Source organism: Ovis canadensis, chromosome 7 (assembly GCF_042477335.2).
Source record: "Ovis canadensis isolate MfBH-ARS-UI-01 breed Bighorn chromosome 7, ARS-UI_OviCan_v2, whole genome shotgun sequence".
Classification (NCBI taxonomy): domain Eukaryota; kingdom Metazoa; phylum Chordata; class Mammalia; order Artiodactyla; family Bovidae; genus Ovis; species Ovis canadensis.
Window position 1 is genome coordinate 112,635,015 of NC_091251.1, and position 20,906 is coordinate 112,655,920.

The 20,906-nt window shown below is 49.2% G+C and overlaps 1 protein-coding gene across 6 annotated transcripts in view; it reads right to left on the bottom strand.

The window, feature by feature from the left end:
- TTC7B (tetratricopeptide repeat domain 7B) overlaps positions 1-20,906 on the bottom strand; it is a 270,410-nt gene that overhangs the window by 106,834 nt on the left and 142,670 nt on the right. For all 6 annotated transcript variants that reach the window (XM_069597264.1, XM_069597263.1, XM_069597261.1 and 3 more), the window contains 2 exons: positions 14,832-14,895; positions 10,964-11,101 (listed from right to left, as the gene is read on the bottom strand). In XM_069597264.1, coding sequence (XP_069453365.1) covers positions 10,964-11,101; positions 14,832-14,895 — 202 coding nt within the window. The remainder of the gene's footprint in view (positions 1-10,963; positions 11,102-14,831; positions 14,896-20,906) is intronic.

Sequence of the window (20,906 nt, forward strand, 5' to 3'; positions counted from 1 at the left end):
GCTTCCAATTCAGGGGGCTCAGGTTCGATCCCTGGACAGGGAACTAAGATCCCACATGCCACACAGCTCGACCCATAAATAAATATTAATAAGGAAATAAAGGTTTTAAAATGCTCAGAAGAGTGGCTGGCGCAGGGTAAATTCAGTCAGCATGTTGCTGCTGGTGTTGCTTTCATCAGAGAAGCAGACGCTGCTGGAGGACCAGGTCTGCTGTGGGGAGCCCCGGGATCTGGGCGCCAGCGGAGGGCAGAGGAGGGTGGGAGGGAGCCCCCAGGCGGGAAAGGGGAGATGAGAGCTGGATGCTGGGCTTTCTCCCCTTCCAGCGCCCAGCGGAGAGACGGTGGAGCAGGCCCAGGGTCCACGGATCCCTGAGTCACCCACACGCAACAGCGGCGCCACCTCCAAGCCGTCTCCCTCGTGAGAAAAGAAGGCGGGCTTGGCGACAGTTATTACTTCTACCAGGAGAGAGAGGCCCGTCCACTGCCAACATCCTGCTGCCACCTCTCTAAATCCCAGATAACATTCATTTAATACCAAGAATATTTGGGAGAACAGTTATTAGACTCTAGCTGGCATCCTAATCATTTGAGCGGTAGTCAAAATGTCACTTCCAAAATTGTGCTTTCCTTTCGGTAGCAAGAGCTCATCCTTTCCCGTGCCCTATTTTGGCTCTTCCTCGATCAGCCATCTCTGAGGGGGCTCCGGAATGAGAAGTTCTTCTGGCACAAGAAAAGGGTTTAGCGACTGCCTTCCCAGCCCCATGACACGAACCGGGTGCGTGGCAGTGACAGCTGTATGATGCCACGAGCAAGGAAAAGCCGATGTCTATTTTTGGAATTCGAGGGTGAGCTTCAGCCTCCAAAAACCCATGGGGGAGGGGGGATGGGTAAAACAATCAGATACCCCTCAAATTTAGCCTGGAGCTGAAGTCTGAAATCCATCCCTATTAAAATGGAACAGACAGCGCAGTGAACTTCCTTACTCACCTTTGCGGACGTGACGGGCATATCCTAGAAGCTCTCGTAACCTACATTCCTCAGCCAACCAAGTAGGAAGGTTTTCTTTGCTTCATCATAGTTACTTAATGAGTCAAGTAATTATTGTGACTTCTGGCAGCTGTGTGACAGTTTTTAATAATTGAACATGGTATATGATATTTCATTTCTTTTAACATTAGCAATAAAAAACGAAGCAATTTATACTTTTTAGACCATTACCTTAAATGCATGGATTGACATAATCAGAGAACGTGCTGACCTCTGACATGATCTCTTCCTGTTCATACTTTACTAAGGATGTGGAAACTAAGCCTCAGAGAAGAGACAGAACCTGCCCAGGGTCACACGGTGGCACACCTGAAATCGGAACCCAGGTCTCATGACGCTCAGCTCACAGCCCTTATTTCCAAGTCAACTAACTGTATTGATAAAAATACAAATTAAAGTACAGGTCAAGAGATCAACTCTGCAAAGAGTCTGGGGCCAAGAAAAGCTTCTACAAAGGCAGGCTGCTGGGACTCTCAGCTACATATTTCCAAATCAACTAACTATATTGATAAAAATACAAATTAAACTACAGGTCAAGAGATCAACTCTGCAAAGAGTCTAGGGCCAAGAAAAGCTTCTACAAAGGCAGGCTGCTGGGACTCTCAGCTACAAATAAAAGTCCTCCCACCCAGCTTTGAGAAAATATAGACAACATCCGTCAAGGCTTGCTCAAGTTTTCTCCCCTTAAGTTGGAAATAAACTTGAGCTAACCCCACATCCATGCCCCCGCTTCCCGTCTCTTTTCGCCCTGTAACAGTGACACAGCAGAGGCGTTTCTAGCTCTCTTGCTTTGGCAAATGCTTAAATTGGAGGCCACCGCTGCCCCTGGCCACAGTGGGAGGAGTAGAGAGTGGGTTGTTTTTCAAAGGTCACAGGCTTTACTATAGAGCATGAACACTGGACGCCACCCTCCGGCACGCTCTCCCTCCAGCCATACAAAGCAACTGGGTCGAGTCTGCACGGCGGCGACACTGGAGTTTAAGTGTTTTTATTTAGACGCTATTAATGGGGGAGGCGGGCGTCCCAGGTGGCTCAGTGGTAAGGAAGCCACCTGCCAATGTGGGAGACATGGGTTCGATCCCTGATCTGGGAAGACTCCCCTGCAGAAGGAAATGACAACCCACACCTGTATTCACGCCTGAAAGATCCCATGGACAGAGGAGCCTGGCAGGATACAGTCCACGGGGTCGCGAAGAGTTGGACACGACTCAGCAACCGACCCGCAGCAGCGGCAAGGGGAGAGGCCGCCTGTTTTCATCGGATAATCCACCTGCTTGGCCTCGCTGTGGAGGCTAGTTCCGCTGGGCACACAGCTCTAGACTGACTGCGGGATGTGCTCTCAGTGTTTCCCGTTTTCCATCGTGACTGCTGATTTGCTGCCAGTCAGCTTGTCATGACTGAAGAAACACTCTTTTCCCTACAGGTGCTTTTTTTCTACTTTTGTTATTTTTATGAGAACAGTGATTTTGTGGGGGGGGGGGGTTGTTTGTTTGTTTACTCTATATCATCAAAATCCAGAATAATGCCTGGTGATAGCCTCTCAGTAAATACTTCTTGAATGAAAAACAACACAGAGTTTGCACAGTGAGTGAAGGGTCCCCAGGGCTCTGCGCAAACACTGCTCCAGCCATTCTCTCACCGAGCAGCTCTCTGCTGTTCTTATAAATGAGCCACTTACTCAAGAAATGGGCATTTCATTCCTCAGCCTCCTCCCTCCTCAGCTGCACTCACCTTCTGGTCTTTCCATCTCCCCTGGCTCCGACCACCAGGGATTTCAGAGTGCCCCCGAACATGTGCAAGAGCTAGGGAGGGGAGGAAGGGAGCCCCAGGTTATCCCCAGGGGTGTGTCTTATACAAAACAGGTGCTCGATGAACGCTTGAATATAGATCCAGCGTCAGGATCCATTCTTTCAGATGGCCTGCAAGGTGTGCGTATGTGGCGGGGGCAGGGGGAGGGGCGGGGGCGGGGGGGGGCGGGGGCAGGGGAGGGGGGGGCGTTGGCACAGAGAAAGAAGGAGGCATTGTGAGAAGCGCAGCGAAATACCAAGAATCCAGAGTTGATGCCATAACAGAAACAATGAAGAGTCAAAGCAATCTTGAAAAAGAGCAGCGGTGGAAAACACAGCTTCCCAGTTTTAAAGCTTATCATAAAGGCACGGCAACGAAAACAGTGTGGATTGTCCTAAGAATAAGCACGCAGACCGACAGGGCAGAACGGAAGCCTGGAGATAAACCCACACATCTGCTGCCTAATGGACTGTTGACAAGGGCACCACATTCAACCAATGGGGGAAAGAATAGCCTCTAAGACAATGCTGCCAGGAAAACTGAATTCCCACATGTAAAAGGATGAAGTTGGAGCCCCACCTGACACCATATACAAAAATTAGCTCAAAATGGGTCAACAAGCTAAACATATGAGCAAAATCCAAACAGTTTCTTAAAAAATAAAAAAGAAACCATAAAATTCTTATAGGAAAATATAGGTAATAATCTTCATGACCTCGGATTTGGCAATGGATTCTTAGATAGGACACCAAAGCAAGAGCAACAAAAGAAAACAATCAGCACACGAGGCTCCACTGGAGTTGGAAACGTGTGTGAGAATCAGCACACGAGGCTCCACTGCAATTGGAAACTTGTGTTCATCAAAGGACATTTTCAAGAAAGAGGACGACAACCTGCTGAATGGGAAAATATGTTTGTAAATCATACATCTGCTAAGACTTTCACCTATACTAAATAAAGAACTCCTATAACTCAACAACAAAAAGACAACCCAACTTAAACACAGGCAAATGTCCTGAACAGACGTCTGTCCAGACAAGATACACAAATGACGAGTACGCACGTGAAAAGATGTTCAGCGTCATTAGTCAGTAGGCAGACACACAGTGAGGTACCGTTTCCGTTACCAGAATGGCTATAATAAAATGAACCAAAAAACAACTAAACAAATGCAAGTGTTGGTGAGGAATTTGAATCCTTGCGCCTTTCTGTTTGGAATGCAACAATGGTGCCGCTGCTGTGAAAAACAGTTCGGAAGTTCTTCAGAAAGTTAAGAGAGAATTACCATATGACCTGGCAATTTCGCTCTTGAATAGAAGAAAACAGGAACTCAGACACGTGTCTACCAGTGTCCACAGCAGCGTTATTCACAATAGCTAAAATGCGGAAACAGTCCACGTGCCCATCAGCAGAAGAATGAACAGAGCGTGGCCCACACAGTGGAACACTGCTCAGCTGTGAAGAGGAGTGAAGCTTCGAGCTACGCGATCAGATACATCTTTACGACACTGAACCTTGAAAACACTAGACTACCCGGAATCAGCCAGAAACAAAGCATCAGTATTGCATGACTCCATGTATATAATGTACCCAGAACAGGCAAGAGTCATAGACACAGAAATTAGCTGAGAGGCACCAGGTTATGGAAGCTGTGGGAACGGGGAGCATTGCTTAGCAGATAATGAGTTTCTATTTGGGATGACGATCAAGTTTGGAAACAGACATGATAGCTACTCAGTGCTGTGAATCTAGTGAATGCCGCTGAATTATATATGTTTAAAAGGTTAACATGGCATTAAGATGAAACATTTTTCCCTTGAGGGCCGTAAGAACAATGAAGCTTAATTCAAAAACATACTCATGTTGGTGGGGTTGTAGGTCCCAGTGGCCATGCAGCGGCTGAGATTCTTTGGGGCAGGACTGTCAATAACAATGGCGGAGCTGATCCCTCTGGAGGCTGACCCTCAAAGCTGGACCAGAGCTGAGATCCTAGCAGTCAGTGCTCGGCCCCGAGTGGGGCCCACCTCTTCCTCTGTGACCCAGTTCCCACGTAGATGACTTTTAGCCTTTGGGCCAACCTCTGGAAGCTACACTCATTGCACATCCAGGGACAGGATACCCCCAAACCAAAGAAAAGCAGGATGAGAATGCCCACTGGTTTTGAAGGACTGGGTGATTCAGCAAGTTGTTACTGGGTGCCTGTAAGAAACCAAGGCTTCCCTGGTGGCTCAGCAGTAAAGAGTATGCCCGCAGCGCAGGAGGCACGGGAGACAAGGCTTTGATCCCTGGGTTAGGGAGACCCCCTAGAGAAGGAAACGGCAACCCATTCCAGTATTCTTGCTGGGAAAATCCCATGGACAGAGGAGCCCGGCAGGCTCCAGTCCACGGGGTCGCAAAGTCGGACATGACTGAAGAGCCACTTCTGGGAGCCACTTCTGAGACAGGAGGACAGGTGAGCAGGTAAACAAAACCACCTGCCCTCCTGTCTCAGAAGTGGCTCCCAGGCTGTCAGGCCGCCCTAACGCCTTCCGGAGACCCTGGCACGCAGGTCAAGGCTGGGTTTCTGCAGAGTGGGGCTGCATGACAGACCAAACGCTAATGTAAACTAACAAATAGGCCAGTTAAGCAGGTTTAGGTAGACCTTCAAGTGTTCTTCACGAGGCTCCCTGATCAAATAAGTGTTTGGGGGGCAGGGATGTGTAAATGTCCCTTTGGTACTAGCCAGACATTTCTACCCACAGAACTACAAGAGTTGCTGAGATTCACCATAAACAAACGAACACGAGTTCAGTGGGAAAGATAAAAATATCATTTCTGTCTTTAAAGCTGCCATGTCTGTGGAGAGGGGATACACACACCCTTCACAAAAGACCCCATAACGTTCCGTTAAAATGGAGCCATTAATAGTCAAGAAACAAGCCTCCTTAGCAGCTTGGGTTCATTCTCAAAAGCAAGGAAAGCGGAGCTTGTTGCTTTACTTTTAATAGCACAGGTTGCCATGCCAACTAGTGCTACTGTTTAAATTGAACAGGGAGAAAAGAAGTGTTCCTTCCTACACAAGCCTTTCAGCAGGGCTCACATGAGTCTTTTGTTTTTTAATTTATTTATTTGGTTGCACTGGGTCTTAGCTGTGGCATGTGGCACCTAGCTCCCTGACCAGGGGTCAAGCCCGGGTCCCCTGCGTTGGGAGCACAGAGTATTAGCCCCTGGACCACCAGGGCAGGCCCCACATGAGTCTTTAAAACACACAGACGCCTAGCACTGCAGGGACGGCGACCATCGCTAGTATTTAAACCTGTCCGGGTGAGGGTGGGACGCCCCTTTGGTTTGAATTCCCTCTGTACACCGTGCTCCTCACCCAGGGGCTGGCTGAATAGCGCCCGAGAGAAAGAAGGGCATCGTGTGGGCACACACAGAGGTGGTCCTTCTCAAGATGCGAGAAGAGACTTCTGTCTCAAACAGAGACAGAGAGGAACGTGGCTCTGCTCCCCGAGTAAGCAGAATTCTTCTGTTTAATTTTTAGATATTTATTTTTATTTTGGCCATGCTGCTCAGCGGGAATGTGGGATCTTACTTCCGCAACCAAGTATTGAATCCGCACCCCCTGCATTAGAAGCATGGAATCTTAACCACTGGACCGCCCCGGAGGTCCCCAAGCACAGCTCTTGAAGGGCAGAGTCTGCACAGCACTTAGAACCCATGCAAAGCTGTCAGTGACAGGAGGGGTGAGGAGGAGACGGGCTGGGAGCTGAGGCAGTCACGCCGGCCTCTTCCTGCTGGCAGGAGGACCTGGGTCAGCGGGTCCTGACGCAGGAGTGTTGCTGTTGCTTGGGGACAAGAAAAGGGAGGAGGGCGAGAGGAGGGGGCGAGCAGGAGGCAAGACTGCCTCTCTCACAGCAGCCTGGTGGTGGTGACTCCTCTGTTCATGAAAGGTCCCAGCCGGCACAAAGGTGACCCCTGCATATCGGGGCCTGGCAACCTGCCTCCACGCTTTCCACCCGGTGTCCTCTCCTCCCCGCCCTCCCGCCTCTCTGACCTTGATGGTAAGGCTGTCCCTCTGCTCTTAGAGGTTTTAACTCCTCTCAGGCCTTGCGGAGCCAATTCACACATTGGCTGCTGCGATCCTCCCTGGTGACCAACTGGCCAGCTCCGCCGCACCTGGCCTAGAGCTCTCACCTGCAGTCAACAGGCCTTCACTATCCGGCCTTCTCTAACTGGCTGCCTCTCCACGTGCTTGTTCCTGACGACTGGAAGTTTCCAGAAAGGTCAGGTCACTCCTGTATACTTAGCTGCTTGCCTGGTGTTGGGCAAGCCCTGTGCAGAATGGCGGGGACAGCCCGGCAGCATGCAGCTGCGGTTTAATGCAATCTACGCGCTGGGCTCTGTTCTGAGCCCTTTGCACGGATTAGCAAACAAGCCTCAGAATGATATGAGATGGGTGTGAGTATTATCCCTGTTTTACAGAAGGCAAGATTGAGCCATAAGAGGTTAATGACTTGCTGGAATCGTATAACTAGTAAGTGGCAAATCAGGAACTCAAACCCAAGCTCTCCGATTTTAGGGCCTGGGTCCAGGACACATGAGGTTGCTGACTTAGGTTTGGGTGTTGAGGTGGCTGGGCTGGGGGGTTGGTGTCAATGGAGAAGAGAAGAATGATTGGGAATATTCACAATAAAACATCTATAATATTATTCCATTCCTTGAAACTTACAAAGATGTACATGTATTTATTCAATAAGGCATAGGTTCAAAATTACAACAAAACTATTATGTAACATTATTAAAGGCAAAATTTAGAAATATCCTAAATGACTATAAAGCAGAACTGGCTACATAAATTTTAGCACACTCAAACAATGGAGTACTATACAGCTGCATAAAATGATGAAGTTGCATACAGTCACTGCCAACGGGTGAGTGAAAGTATAAGAAGCTCAGAAGATCAATTCTGGACAATTCCATTCATACGAAACACAGTAAGCCACCCACACACGACCCTTCAAGTCACACACTTTCACGGACGCAAATGTGCGTCCCGTCAGTGCCAAGGGTGAGTGAAGCTGCAGCCTGCCCTCCATCTCCTGCCGCTGATGACCCTTCAACCCCCCCATCTCCCGCCTCCTCTCCCTCCTCCAGTCCGTAACTCTTCCTGACTGTTCACTCGATGGCCAGCCTCCGTATGCCAGTGGTTGTACGTACTAGTGTTTTCAAGGTACTGTACTGTAAAATTTAAAATGTTTTGCTACTTTTTTTTATGTATTATTTGTGTGAAAGGTGTTATAAACCCATTACAGTACAGTACTATATAGCTGTGTTAGTTGATATCTAGACTATGTTGGACTTACGAACATGCTCTCAGAATGGAACTCCTTTGTATGTTGGGGACTTATATTCAAAATAGCTAAATTCACAGAATCAAAAATCAGATCAGCAGCTGACAGGGCTTGGCAGGAGGAGAAATGACGAACAAATCCTTATGGGGATGGGGTTTCTTTTCAGGGTGATGAAAGTGTTTTGAAATTAGAGGTGATGATTGCCCAATAGCAGGAAAAGTATTAAATGCCACTGTATTGAACCTTCTAAAATGGTTAAGTATATGTTTTATAAATTTACCTCAATTAAAAAAAGTTCACTTAGCCTTTTAACCTAAAGTCCTCAGAAAATGGAAGGGCAAACGAGAACGAAAAAAAAAGAAAACAGCGGCAAACGAGGGAAGCAGGACAGTTTAAGTAGGACCTGGAGCAAAGGGCAGCGGGGGTGTCCGTGCTCAACCAAGGGTGGACCGAGCCCCTGTCCCCAGGAGAGCTCTCCAAAGACAGGCCGGGCCTGCGAGATGCTCTGCGTTCTCGCCTTCCTCCCACGACAGCCCTACTTAGATCTGAGACAACGCAGACACCAAATGTTTGCTGGGGAAAGCTCCATCTGCAAGCCCCAGTAGAAATAGCAAGAAAAACTGAGGCCAAGGATTCAAGTCCTTCGTGACTGTATGCAGAGCCCGCACGGAGACTGTCCCAACATCAGGCACCCCAGATGGTGACTGCCTGCTGCTTTGGCCGTCTCTTCTTCTGGACTAGGGGTCACGCACCCGCAGGGACCCCACCTCGATCAATACTGCACCCCCAGCCCGAATCACAGACCCCAGCACAGAATCGGGGCCTGCATATACATGGGATTTTTAAAAAAATGAATGTCCTCCATTTTATATATTTGACCCACTGACTTACGGGTAAAACACTGACACGGCACAAAACTCAAAAGCCTCCAAAGGCTCCCACTGCTCTACTCCGGCCCCTTCAAGGCAACCCCGCACGTCTCCACAGGGTCCGTGTGACCGGTGCGGTGAATTCTGAACCAAGGCTCTGCCAGCCAGCCAGACTACCCAGCGACCTGGGCGTCAGGGCACGGCCGCGGGACGACGCGAGGCGTGGCGTCAAGCTGAACGCCGTCTGGCTGGAGACGCGGCCCCAGGATTCCGCGCCGGGCCGAAGCGCATGCCAGGGAGCCGCCGGCTCAGAGCGCCGCGGGTGACAGCCGTGCCCCAGAGCCCCTCGCGCACGAGGGCGCGCCCGCGGGCAGGGGCCGCCCAGCCCGCCCGCCGCCCCGGCCTCCTCACCCCTGTTTCGGACACAGGCGCATTTCAAGCCGGGGGCCCGTTCTGCGGCCCCGCGATGGGAGGCGGGCCGGCGTGCAAGCCCCGCGCAGCCTTGGACGCCGGGAGGCTTTCAGCGGCTGTCGGGGCGGGGAGGCGAGTGCACCGTAAAGGAACTCGGCTGGGAGCTGCGTGGCTCTCTCCCCGGGGCAGGCGGTGGGCAGGAACTCAGCCGGCCAGGAGGAGAGGGTCCCTGGCAGTCGAGGCCCCGGGTGATGAAGACGCCGGGCCACCCCCGGCCTGGGACGCGCCCGGACTCATGGCGTCATCTGAGCCCGTTCGTGAGGGGCTGTTTTCCCCCCTGAAGCCTGAGTAACCGTCGCCCTGTACAGTCACCGAACCAAAGGCTAAAAAGAGACGGGAGCCACGCAGGCTCGTCTGTTCCCGAGGCTCCTGCCTAAGCGGCGCGGCACCGGCGGGCGCGGGGAGAGCCGGGCGCCGGGCGCCCTCAGCCCGCCCGGTGCGCCGTTTCAGTCCCCGTCCGCGGGACCAGCGGCTGGGCCACGCGCATAAATTTAGAAGAAACAAGATGAACGCCGTGGAAAGGCTCGTTTGAACAAAAGGAGTGGGTTTTCTCCCCTCCTTTTCTTTTTACCCCTCTGCGGAAGAGATAAAATGATCCGTGACCGAGTTAGCCTCTCAGCGGGTAGACGCGGTGTCCTGGGCAGTCCCTCAATAACGCCTAAGCATGGCCTCCGCCTAACCAGCTCCTCCGAAACTGCAAAACAGTCCAGCTTCCCGCTGAATGCCTCTCAGCAGCGGAGCGAACGAGGCGGCAACACCTCTAAGCAACTGAGGTCTCCTCACAACGAGCGAAAGACTACACACAAAGGCACCGCCTTCCCTCCCTCAAGCCTGTACCGCCTCACTCCGCGCACGCTGTCCCGGAAGGCCCGGCTCACTCGACGCACCCTGGGCCGGAAGTTCCCACTCACTCAGCGGACCCCGGGCCGGAAGTCCCGGCTCACTCGACGCACCCTGTCCCGGAAGTCCTGGCTCACTCGACGCACCCTGGGCCGGAAGTCCAGGCTCACTCAGCGCACCCCGGGCCGGAAGTCGCCAGTGCGCCAGTAGTTATGCCACAATACTTGACATAAAACCAGCTTTACAAGGAAATTAATATCACAGGTGGGAGAATGGGGATCCGCATGGAAATCACACTGAAAAAGAAACTGCCTGAGAAACGCTTGCTTTCTCTTACAAACTCACCCCCAGTGGGTTTACGGACCACCGGTAGGAAGTGAGCACTAGTGAATTCCACCGTCGCATTGTGCAGCCTGATCCCCATTTTGCAGAGAAGGGAACCAAAGTTAGATGAGGGGCCCGAGTGTACATGGCTGCCAGTGAGGGGGGCGGTGTGTGTGTGTGTGTGTGTGTGCGTGTGTGTGTGTGTGTGAAGACCAGGTCGCCCAGCTCCTCCAGCACTCGCACCGCCAGCACCACCCACTGCCTGGAAGTCAACCAGACTCAAGGGCTGTACCTCCGACAGCATCTCATACTGGCCTCTTCTTCCAAGAGCAATGGTCAGTAAATCATAGACCACAGATGCGCTCTGTAAACTGATGAGACGGTCGCTCTTGTGCTCAGGTATCCTGCTCAGCACAGCGTCGCGGTTGGCCTGAAAACAACAAGGAAGAGAGAAGCAGATGGTGAGCTGGCCGTGCACACAGCTATCGCTTTGTGCAGGGAAGCCATTCAGGGCCTGCTGCCCCTGAGAGCTTGCCGAGGGCCTGGGGACAAGGGCACGAGTGAGTAAGGGGTCGTTTACTCAAGATCCCCAGAGCACCGCAGGACTCAGAAGGCCTGGAGGGCACTTGGTGCATTGGCAGGCGTCTGGACGAAGCTTCAGGAGCGGATGCCAAGCACAGTGGTTTCTCCTGGGCTCAGGCTCACAGCCAGCCACGCAGCAGACACAGCTGCGCTCGGGGGCAGCAGAATCGTCCATCCGATGAAGCCCTGCTATGTCTCACTTATGGATCCTGCTTCTCCTCCACGTGAAAGAGCAGGAGAAAATCCCCAGCCCCACACTTCCTATTGCCAAACGCTGTTATCAGGGCACATCAGTCCTACAGAGACGTATCGTCCTTTTCATCTCTCACCCAAGCAACATTGGAATCTCTGTATGATAGCTTCACTGGAAAAGACTACAAAGACTCATTCAACTTTGTTCAGGGGAGCACAGAACAGATGTAGAAGAGAAAGTAAGACGCAAACAGACTTTGGTTTTAAAAGATGTTAGTGCAGAGGGCTCGGGAGAACAGGGAGGCTTGTCTGTTTCACACCCCCACTGCTCAGCACAGGAACACCGCAGGCGCATTCGAGCTTGTTCCTCTCATTTATCTAGAAATCAACTGCTCTCCATGGCAACTTGTTTTCATTACTTTTGCAATTACTCCACCGATTCCTCCAAACACATCACATGTACTCGAGACTCTAGACGTAGCTCATTTTCCTTTTCTCCCTAACAGGGAGTTCGGTACCAATAAAGTTAGACTTTGCCTGTCTTCTTTTCCCTTCTAATTAACAGAAGGCTCCAGACCTATCCACCCCTAGGAACACAGACAGGGCCCTTCCATCTTCCCTGTGAAACTGGCTCTCAAGGGGCCAGGCTCCCTGGTCCCGGCAGCCCAATGTTTACCCCCAGCCTGACACTGGGGAGGCCGTGCACACACCTGCTCACTCACTGAAGAGACGGGCGTTCCCTTCTGTGTGAGCCCAAGGCACTGGCCTGTAGCCTCCTGTCAGCGCTTACTCATTTCAGAACTCCTTCCTCTTAAATGTCAAAGACAAATAAGGAATATACGACACAGGCCACTTCCTACAAAGTGAGTCGTCTCTTATGGAAACATGCCTGCTTCTGAAAATTTCATTGTAAGTTTGTCTGGTTAGGAATGCCTTTGGAGCCAACAAAAGAAGCTGTGAGGGAAATAGGGCCTGCTATCAGTGGTCTCATTTGATTTGCTCCAAATGTTCCATACTGAGACCAACCTGAGAGAGAAGGGAACACAACAAAACATTATTTAAGAAAGGTTTTCAGGTTATGCCAAATGCATTCCTTTTTTCTTTTTAAAGAGAAAGTCTATCAGTGCCTTTTGATTAAAAAGGTACAGTACAGAGTCTCAAGCAGGTCCACAAATAATAAATATCCCAGAATGCTGTCTCAGTGGTAATTGTGCTAAAATACAGTTCTGATAACTCCCTTCTCCTGGAGAAACTAATTTGATTTGAGGTAAGAACACAGTTCAACTCCAAATGAGTTCTTGTAGGCGGAGGGACCATTGACAAATTTATATTTCTAAGTTAAAATCAGGACCAGAGGAGAATACAATTTTCTCAGACACACACACACATACACAACACAGCAATTCTCATTTTGGTTCTGAAATTGAGCACATCTATTTTCTGTCTAAAAACTGGAAGAAAAAAAAATCAAGGGACATGAAAAAAGGCTTCCAAAGGCAACTTAATTTATACTTCTACCTACGTAGCCATGGAATGACTTACAGGGAGAACAGAACCGTCCTGGTTATTTACTGTTGTCATTTGGATTTCATCATCCTCTGAAGAGATTTTCTGGAAATTAAATACGACAGAGTCGAATTTGACTGCCTCCAGGGGATTGAAATTGGAGTATTATTAGGGTCTGTCGCTGCAGTGAGGGAGCAGGAGAGCTAGACGTCTACTCTGAGGGCATGCCTTCTAGAGACGTCGCCAGCTTCCCCAAATTCCAAACTGCAGCGCACACAGCCCGACAACAGAACGCAGTATTTCCAATCAGAGCTGCCCAAGAGGGCGGAAGTGCACGGTCACCATGCCCTCAGACTGTCCCCTGCCCCTGCCCAAGACTGCCCAAAGGAAGCCAAACGGCAGGTTGTGAAGAGCCCCGTGAGGAGGAGGGAGTGCGGCGGCGCTCCCCCCGCCCCATCCACCCGCCACGGGACTGACGACGGAGCGCGGCGCGACCCGCTCGGCTGAATGCCAGTTACAGGAGCCCACGGGCGCTGGCCTGTGCCAAGGCGGAGGAGAGCGTGTAAATGACACCATCCGCAGTCACCAGCTGACAGTCGGGGAAAGATGAGCCATGGAGGCGACCTGTATCCTTCAGAGGAAGTGGGGCCAATGACGTCAAAGGGCTTCCAAATAAAAAGATGCGGTAACTCAAGCAGTCTCCCTGTTGTAAACATCTCAGGGCCATTTCACAGAAAAAGAAAACCCAAAGCTTCAAATTAAGGCAAGAAAGCTACCCTCCCTGCCCAACCCCAGCCTCTTCTGCCCCTTCACTCAGCACCCGTTTCTGAGTCTTCTTCCCCGGAGGATATTTCATGCTTCCCCTTAAACTGTAAGCTTGGAGTACAGGGGACCACCTTCTCTTGCTTTAGTTGCACCTCGTTTTTCTCCTTGTTTTTCCTCCTGCCTGCCCAGCAGGTTGGGAGTTATGGAAGGAGACAGAATGTCTGCTAGAAAGAGCAGGAGGCCACTGAAGGACGCCTCCAGTCCCTCACCTAAATGAGTAGGTGGGCACAGGACCTTCCAAGCCCCGGGCTTGCTGTTCTGCTCAGACGCTCAGCACACGTCATTTAAGTGCCAAGGTACTAACTACTATGACCCATATTACTCTGGCATGCTTCAAGCTGGGCCGTCACACCTGGCGACGTGACAAGAAGAAACCCAGTAAATGATGAATGATGAAATTCTAGACCTAAATTCGATCTCCTGGCCAAACACTAAGAAAACATCTCAGAGGAATCTGATGGTCTGGCAAAAACTCCCTCCCAACAGTAGAGCTGGGTAACAGAGTGGGCTCTCCAGGCCTGGGACTCTGCAATGCCTGGGGAACAGGTAGGGGGTTGGAGAGAGGACCTGGGCGGGAACACGAGGCAGGGTCATCAGGCTGCCGCTATGGAAACCAGAGGTTCAGTGCAGCCAGTGTCTCACCCCCCAATTCTCCCTCCCAAGGCAAATGAAGAAGGCTCATAAAGGCTGACCCTTGAGGGCTTCTCCCCCACCCCCCATTTAAGGTTCCCTTGATGGTCATTTTAGCTGTAGTTACCCATATGCAACTGTGTTCTTGTTCAAGCAGTACTTTGTGGATAAATGAATGAACTCAGATGCCTGCTAATCGCTAAGGGAAAGAGGAGCTTCATGCCTCAGGCCAACCCAGGGCCATTTCTAGCCAGCCCAAGAATTAGAAATCTCTCTCTTTAAACCACTGTAGTTATCTTTCCCACCGGGTACCCCCTTCTTGTTGTTTCTGCAAAGGCAGAGTCACTGTCCTGATGGGGCCACCATATCGAAACAGGGGCTGAAGGAATAGGGGAGAGAAAAACGCAGAAACACCTTCTACTCACCATTGACTCACTAATCAGCAGTAACAACAGGGCTTCTTCAGTATTTTCTTGAGGACAAAAAATGCTGTGTAAAGAAAATCCACTTTGATATACGGCAATTTCAAAGTAACACACAATATGTAACCAAGAGCAGGACTGAATGCTAACAGCTCCTAGATTCTTACACAGTATAGAACCCATGAGAAATGCTGGATGACGGACACTTGAGTCAATGTGTTTACTTCTGTGGTAATCTATGGAACTTACACATTTTAACTATGCATCTAAATAGCAGGTAACAGGGTAAAGCTGTAGAGACCAAGTTAAAAGCCCAAGTAACATTTGTGACTATTATAGGGGCAGAAATTTTGATAAGCACAAACTGACATTGTCTCAATAACACAGACTCTCTCCTAAACCCATTATGAGTTATCAACTGCAGACATTTCAGTACACGGTACTCTTCTTACATCTTACTTGCTAGCTGGCATCTTGTATATTGTCATTTCAATGAAGTAGGAGATTGGAAGCAATTTTAGAGTTTGAATAATTCCTAGGATACTGTAAGAGTTTCGTGAGCTAAGTGAGCTATCTTACAGAAACACACATGCTGTATTTTGGGGTAACATACAAGAACTGTCTTATTAATCAATTTTATGGAATTTGGCTAGACTCGACATCTTGGATTAAAAGGAAAGGCTTTCAGGCTCAACGTTGCTCAGGATTATAGAACAATAAAAACCAAACATAACTCTGACCTCCATTCTCTATATCATATTTTTTTTCTGATTTGAGTATTTTAAAAGACTTCCTGCAATTTTCTCCATTCTAACCCTCTAGAATCCTTGAGTAGAACTGTGAGTTGCATCGCAAGTTGAGCCAAACTCGACTCTTGTTTTGTGGAATGCTAGCAGCGTGCAGGAGGAATAGCTAGGGACTTCCCCGCTGGTCAGTAGTCAAGGCTGCGGGGGCACAGGCTCAGTCCCTGGCTGGGGAACTAAGACCTTGCATGCTCTGCAGCAGGGCCAAAAGAAGAAGTTAACTTGGTTAAAAACAAACAAACTCCTGGATTTTCGGAGACGACTAAATAAAGACTAAATTTACACCTTCCCAGGTACTATCACATTTAACTGAAGAGAAGGGATGAGGCCCCCTGCCACCCTCAAAAGGTCAAAAAATGTTTTCCAAATGATTCTAAATACTTGTTCTCTTTTAAGTGCCGGCAAGTTTTGTACTGTGTCAAAGACCATGAGGAGTTAGGAAAGCACAGTGACTGAGACTTTACAACTCGGACACCCTGGACGTGAGGAGACCACCTGTGGGACGGTTCCTGTTGCTCTTTCAGGACTAAGATTTTTAAAAAGGGCCTGTGAGCTTCAGGGCAGCAAGGGAGAAACAGGCATAGAGAACAGACCTGCGGATATGGGAGAAGGGAGAGTAACGTGGAAACGTACAGGACCGTGTGTGAAACAGATAGAATGGGAGCGTGCTGTGCGACTCGGGCAGCTCAGGCTGCAGGCTGGGGTGGAGGAGACGGGAGGGGGTCCGGGAGGGAGGGGACGTGGGTGTGCCTGTGGCTGATTCTTGTTGAGGTGTGACGGAACATGGCAGAATCCTGTACACCAATTATCCTCCAATTTAAAAAAATTTTAAAAGGGGGGGGTGCCTGTGAGCAAGGAGTGAGATTCTAGAATCTGCAGTGACCTCATTTAAGAGGTAGCTTTAGGCGCCTTGGGTTTTTACAAGAGAGAACACTTCTTTCCCCTTAAATTCAGAAATAGAGCCTACAGGCTTTGAATTCAGAATGCTCATGTGAGTGAGTGTGTGTGGTGTGTGAGTGTGTGTGGTGTGTGAGTGTGTGTGGTGTGTGAGTGTGTGCATCCAGCCATCAGTTCCTGACATTCTGGTTCATGTTCACATGCAACTGGGACCGCACAAAAAAAACAGTAACATTACGCTTTTTTTTCCCCCCCATAGCTAGCCAGTTCTGCATTGTCCAAACTAACTGAAAAGAGAGAGAGCCCATGCTAACTGAGTCCAAAATAAGCCCCAGATTCCATCTGCGCCGTCTAGGCTGCCTGGATGTGAGGCTGTGTTATTTTAACCAGAGCTGCTAACAAGTAGCACGTTAACTGATTCTAATTCTACTTCCTCCACCCTTCCTGTACCCTCTACCCTTTTCAAGGCAGGCAAGATGGGTCCCCAGGGGCGCTGCAAAGCTCCGAGGACCTGCAGGAAGAAGCGGGGACCAGAGGCGGGAAGGACCGTTTGCAGAGCTGCACCTGCAAGGCTGCACACTGTGGTTTGCCCCCGCCAATTACCAATCCTCTAGACCTATTTCTGGCTGTTCTTTCCCTCTTCCCTGTGGAGCTCGGGGTGGACAGTGAAAACTTCTGGGCTCTCCTTTTGTGATGTTGTCCTCTTAGGGCCCAAGAGTGTCAAGGGGAGGTCCTGGGGCCCCCAGGCCTCAGGCTGTGGAGCTGGGAAACTGCGGCCTTAGATCTGGAGGAAGGTGATGGAAGAGCTGACCATTTATCCCTTTGGTTCGGCCGTCAAGTAGTTATCAGGACCCTTCAATGTCCCCATCGCTGTCCTTCAGACAGCATCCTCATCCTTACCAAAAGCCTCTGCGTTGGTTGCCAGGAGGTTCCGACCTGTATTTAGGACGCCAGGATAATTGCTTTCTCCTCTGAGGCCTACAGAGGAGTTTGGCACGATGTATGGCACTCCATGGGGTCGCACAGAGTCGGACACAACCGAAGCGACTTAGCAGCAGCAGCAGCATGGCACGCCTAGCGTTCAAAGAATCATCATCTGCTTCCTGGCACAAAACAGTGGCTTCTAGCCTCCTTCTTTACTTTGTGCTAATTATCTAATCTAATGTGCATTTCCTTATCTAAGCCACCTCAAGTGCTCCTTACGAAGAGAAATACAATGGAAGAAAGAAAATGAAGCAGATGCGTCCATGTTAGGATGAAGTAAAACTGTATTTGCGGATGACATGATCTTGTATATAGAAAATCCCAAGGGATCCAAAAAACTATTCGAACTAATAAACCAGTTCAACAGGACTTAACAATCGATTTTATTTCTATATACTTGCAACAAACAACCCCCAAATAAAAGTAATAGTAGCAATTCCATTTATGGTAGTATTGAAAAGAATAGCAACAAACCAAAACACCCTCAGATAAGTTTACAAAAGAAGCGCAAACAGTATACCTTGAAAACTTCAAATTGTTGTCCAAAAAAAATTAAAGAAAAATGGAAAGATATTTCCTGGTCATGAAGACTTAATATTGCCAGGATGGTGTGCATAAGTGCTAAACCATGTCAGTCGTCTCCGACTCTTTGTGACCCCATGGACTGTAGCCGGCCAGGCTCTTCTATCCATGGATTTTCCAGGCAAGAGTACTGGAGTGGGTTGCCATGCCCTCCTCCAGGGGACTTTCCCAACCCCAGGATCGAACCCATGTCTCTTAAGTCTCCAGTACTGGCAGGCGGGTTCTTTACCACTAGCGCCACCTGGGAAGCCCTGTTAAGATGGCAACACTCCTCAAATTCATCTACAAGTTAGATTCATTTCCTATCATGATCCTAGTTGCCCTTTTTTGTTTTTTGCAGAAATAGACCAAATGATCCTAAAATTCACGTGAAAATATAAGGGTTTGGGGGGAAGGCAGGCTAAGGGGTGCTTATTAGCAGCAAATAAACGAGAAGGAATACCATGGAAGAAAGAAAATGAAGCAAAAGGGTCTATGTTAGGAAGAAGTAAAACTATATTTGCGGACGACATGATCTCGTATATGGAAAATCCCAAGGGATCTTTGGGGGGTTTATTTGGGGGGCAATAAAAATGTTCTAAATTTGACCACAGCGACGAGCAATGTGACTCTGTTAAAAGCCATATTAAAGTGCACTGCACACTTTAAATGAGCGAACTGTACGGCGTGTGAACTAGATCGCAACAAAACATTAATAAAAATGACCATGTGTATTTGTGTGAAATGAAATTTGTGCCTCAATAACCATTCATGGTATAGGAATCTCCCCTTTAACGAATAACTCCATTTAACTCGATCGATGTTTTGCCTCTGTAACTCTGTACAGATGGGGAAGCTGATGTATGGCAAAGACCAGGTGGTTCCGGAAAGAAGAGACACACGGCCGGCACTCTGAGCTTTGCTTCCTTCAAGGGGTGAGGCCACACTGGAATAGCACCCAGACAGACACAGAGCTTCATCCACATGGCAGACTTGACTGGGGGGGAAGCACAAGCTGGAGTCTTCAATATACTGGGCATATGAAGCATCTAAAGCAGAGGAAAAATCTAGAGTCTATTTTTAAGGCTTAAAAACATTACTTAAAAAAGAACCTCAGTCCTGCTGCTAAATAGCTCATAAAAAGGGGTCAAGCATTTTACAAGTGAGAGTTTGAGAACCGCTAGAACAGATGTTCTATGAATCTAGATAAGGAGTAAGGAACGCAGGAAAAAGTTAGGAAATTGCTCAGAGTCTGAATCCATACAAGAAATGCAAATTGAACAAGATCACGAGCGAGAGAAAGGCCAGGGTCAGTTTAAGAAGACTGAGAGGCAGTGGCCAGTGGCCACAGGACTGGAAAAAGTCAGTTTTCATTCCAATCCCAAAGAAAGGCAATGCAAAAGGATGCTCAAACTACCGCACAACTGCACTCATCTCACACGCTAGTAAAGTAATGCTCAAAATTCCCCAAGCCAGGCTTCAACAATACGTGAACCGTGAACTTCCAGATGTTCAAGCTGGTTTTAGAAAAGGCAGAGGAACCAGAGATCAAATTGCCAACATCTGCTGGATCATTCAAAAAGCAAGAGAGTTACAGAAAAACATCTATTTCTGCTTTATTGACTATGCCAAAGCCTTTGACTGTGTGGATCACAACAAACTGGAAAATTCTTCCAGAGATGGGAATACCAGACCACCTGACCTGCCTCTTGAGAAACCTATATGCAGTTCAGGAAGCAACAGTTAGAACTGGACATGGAACAACAGACTGGTTCCAAATAGGAAAAGGAGTACGTCAAGGCTGTATGTTGTCACCCTGCTTATTTAACTTCTATGCAGAGCACATCACGAGAAACACTGGGCTGGAAGAAGCACAAGCTGGAATCAAGATTGCCGGGAGAAATATCAATAACCTCAGATATGCAGATGACACCACCCTTATGGCAGAAAGTGAAGAGGAACTAAAGAGCCTCTTGATGAAAGTGAAAGAGGAGAGTGAAAAAGTTGGCTTAAAGCTCAACATTCAGAAAACGAAGATCATGGCATCTGGTCCCATCACTCCATGGGAAATAGATGGGGAAATGGTGGAAGCAGTCACAGACTTTATTTTGGGGCTCCAAAATCCCTGCAGATGGTGACTGCAGCCCTGAAATTAAAAGACGCTGACTCCTTGGAAGGAGAGCTGTGACCAACCTGCTGCTGCTGCTGAGTCGCCTCAGTCGTGTCCGACCCTGTGTGACCCCATAGACAGCTGCCCACCAGGCACCCCCGTCCCTGGGATTCTCCAGGCAAGAACACTGGAGTGGGGTGCCATTTCCTTCTCCAGTGCATGAAAAGTGAAAAGTGAAAGTGAAATCGCTCAGTCATGTCCGACTCTTAGCAACCGCATGGACTGCAGCCCCACAGGCTCCAGGCAAGAGTACTGGAGTGGGGTGTCATCACCTTCTCCATGACAAACCTAGACAGTGTATTAAAAAGCAGAGACATTACTTTCCCAACAAAGGTCCATCTAGTCAAGGCTATGGTTTTTCCAGTGGTCATGTATGGATGTGAGAGTTGGACTGTGAAGAAAGCTGAGCGCTGAAGAATTGATGCTTTTGAAGTGTGTTGTTGGAGAAGTCTTGAGAGTCCCTTGGACTGCAAGGAGATCCAGCCAGTCCATCCTAAAGGAGATCAGTCCTGGGTGTTCATTGGAAGAACTGATGCTGAAGCTGAAGCTCCAATACTTTGGCCACCTGATGGGAAGAACTGACTCACTTGAAAAGACTCTGATGCTGGGAAAGATTGAAGGCAGGAGGAGAAGGGGGTGACAGAGGATGAGATGGCTGGATGG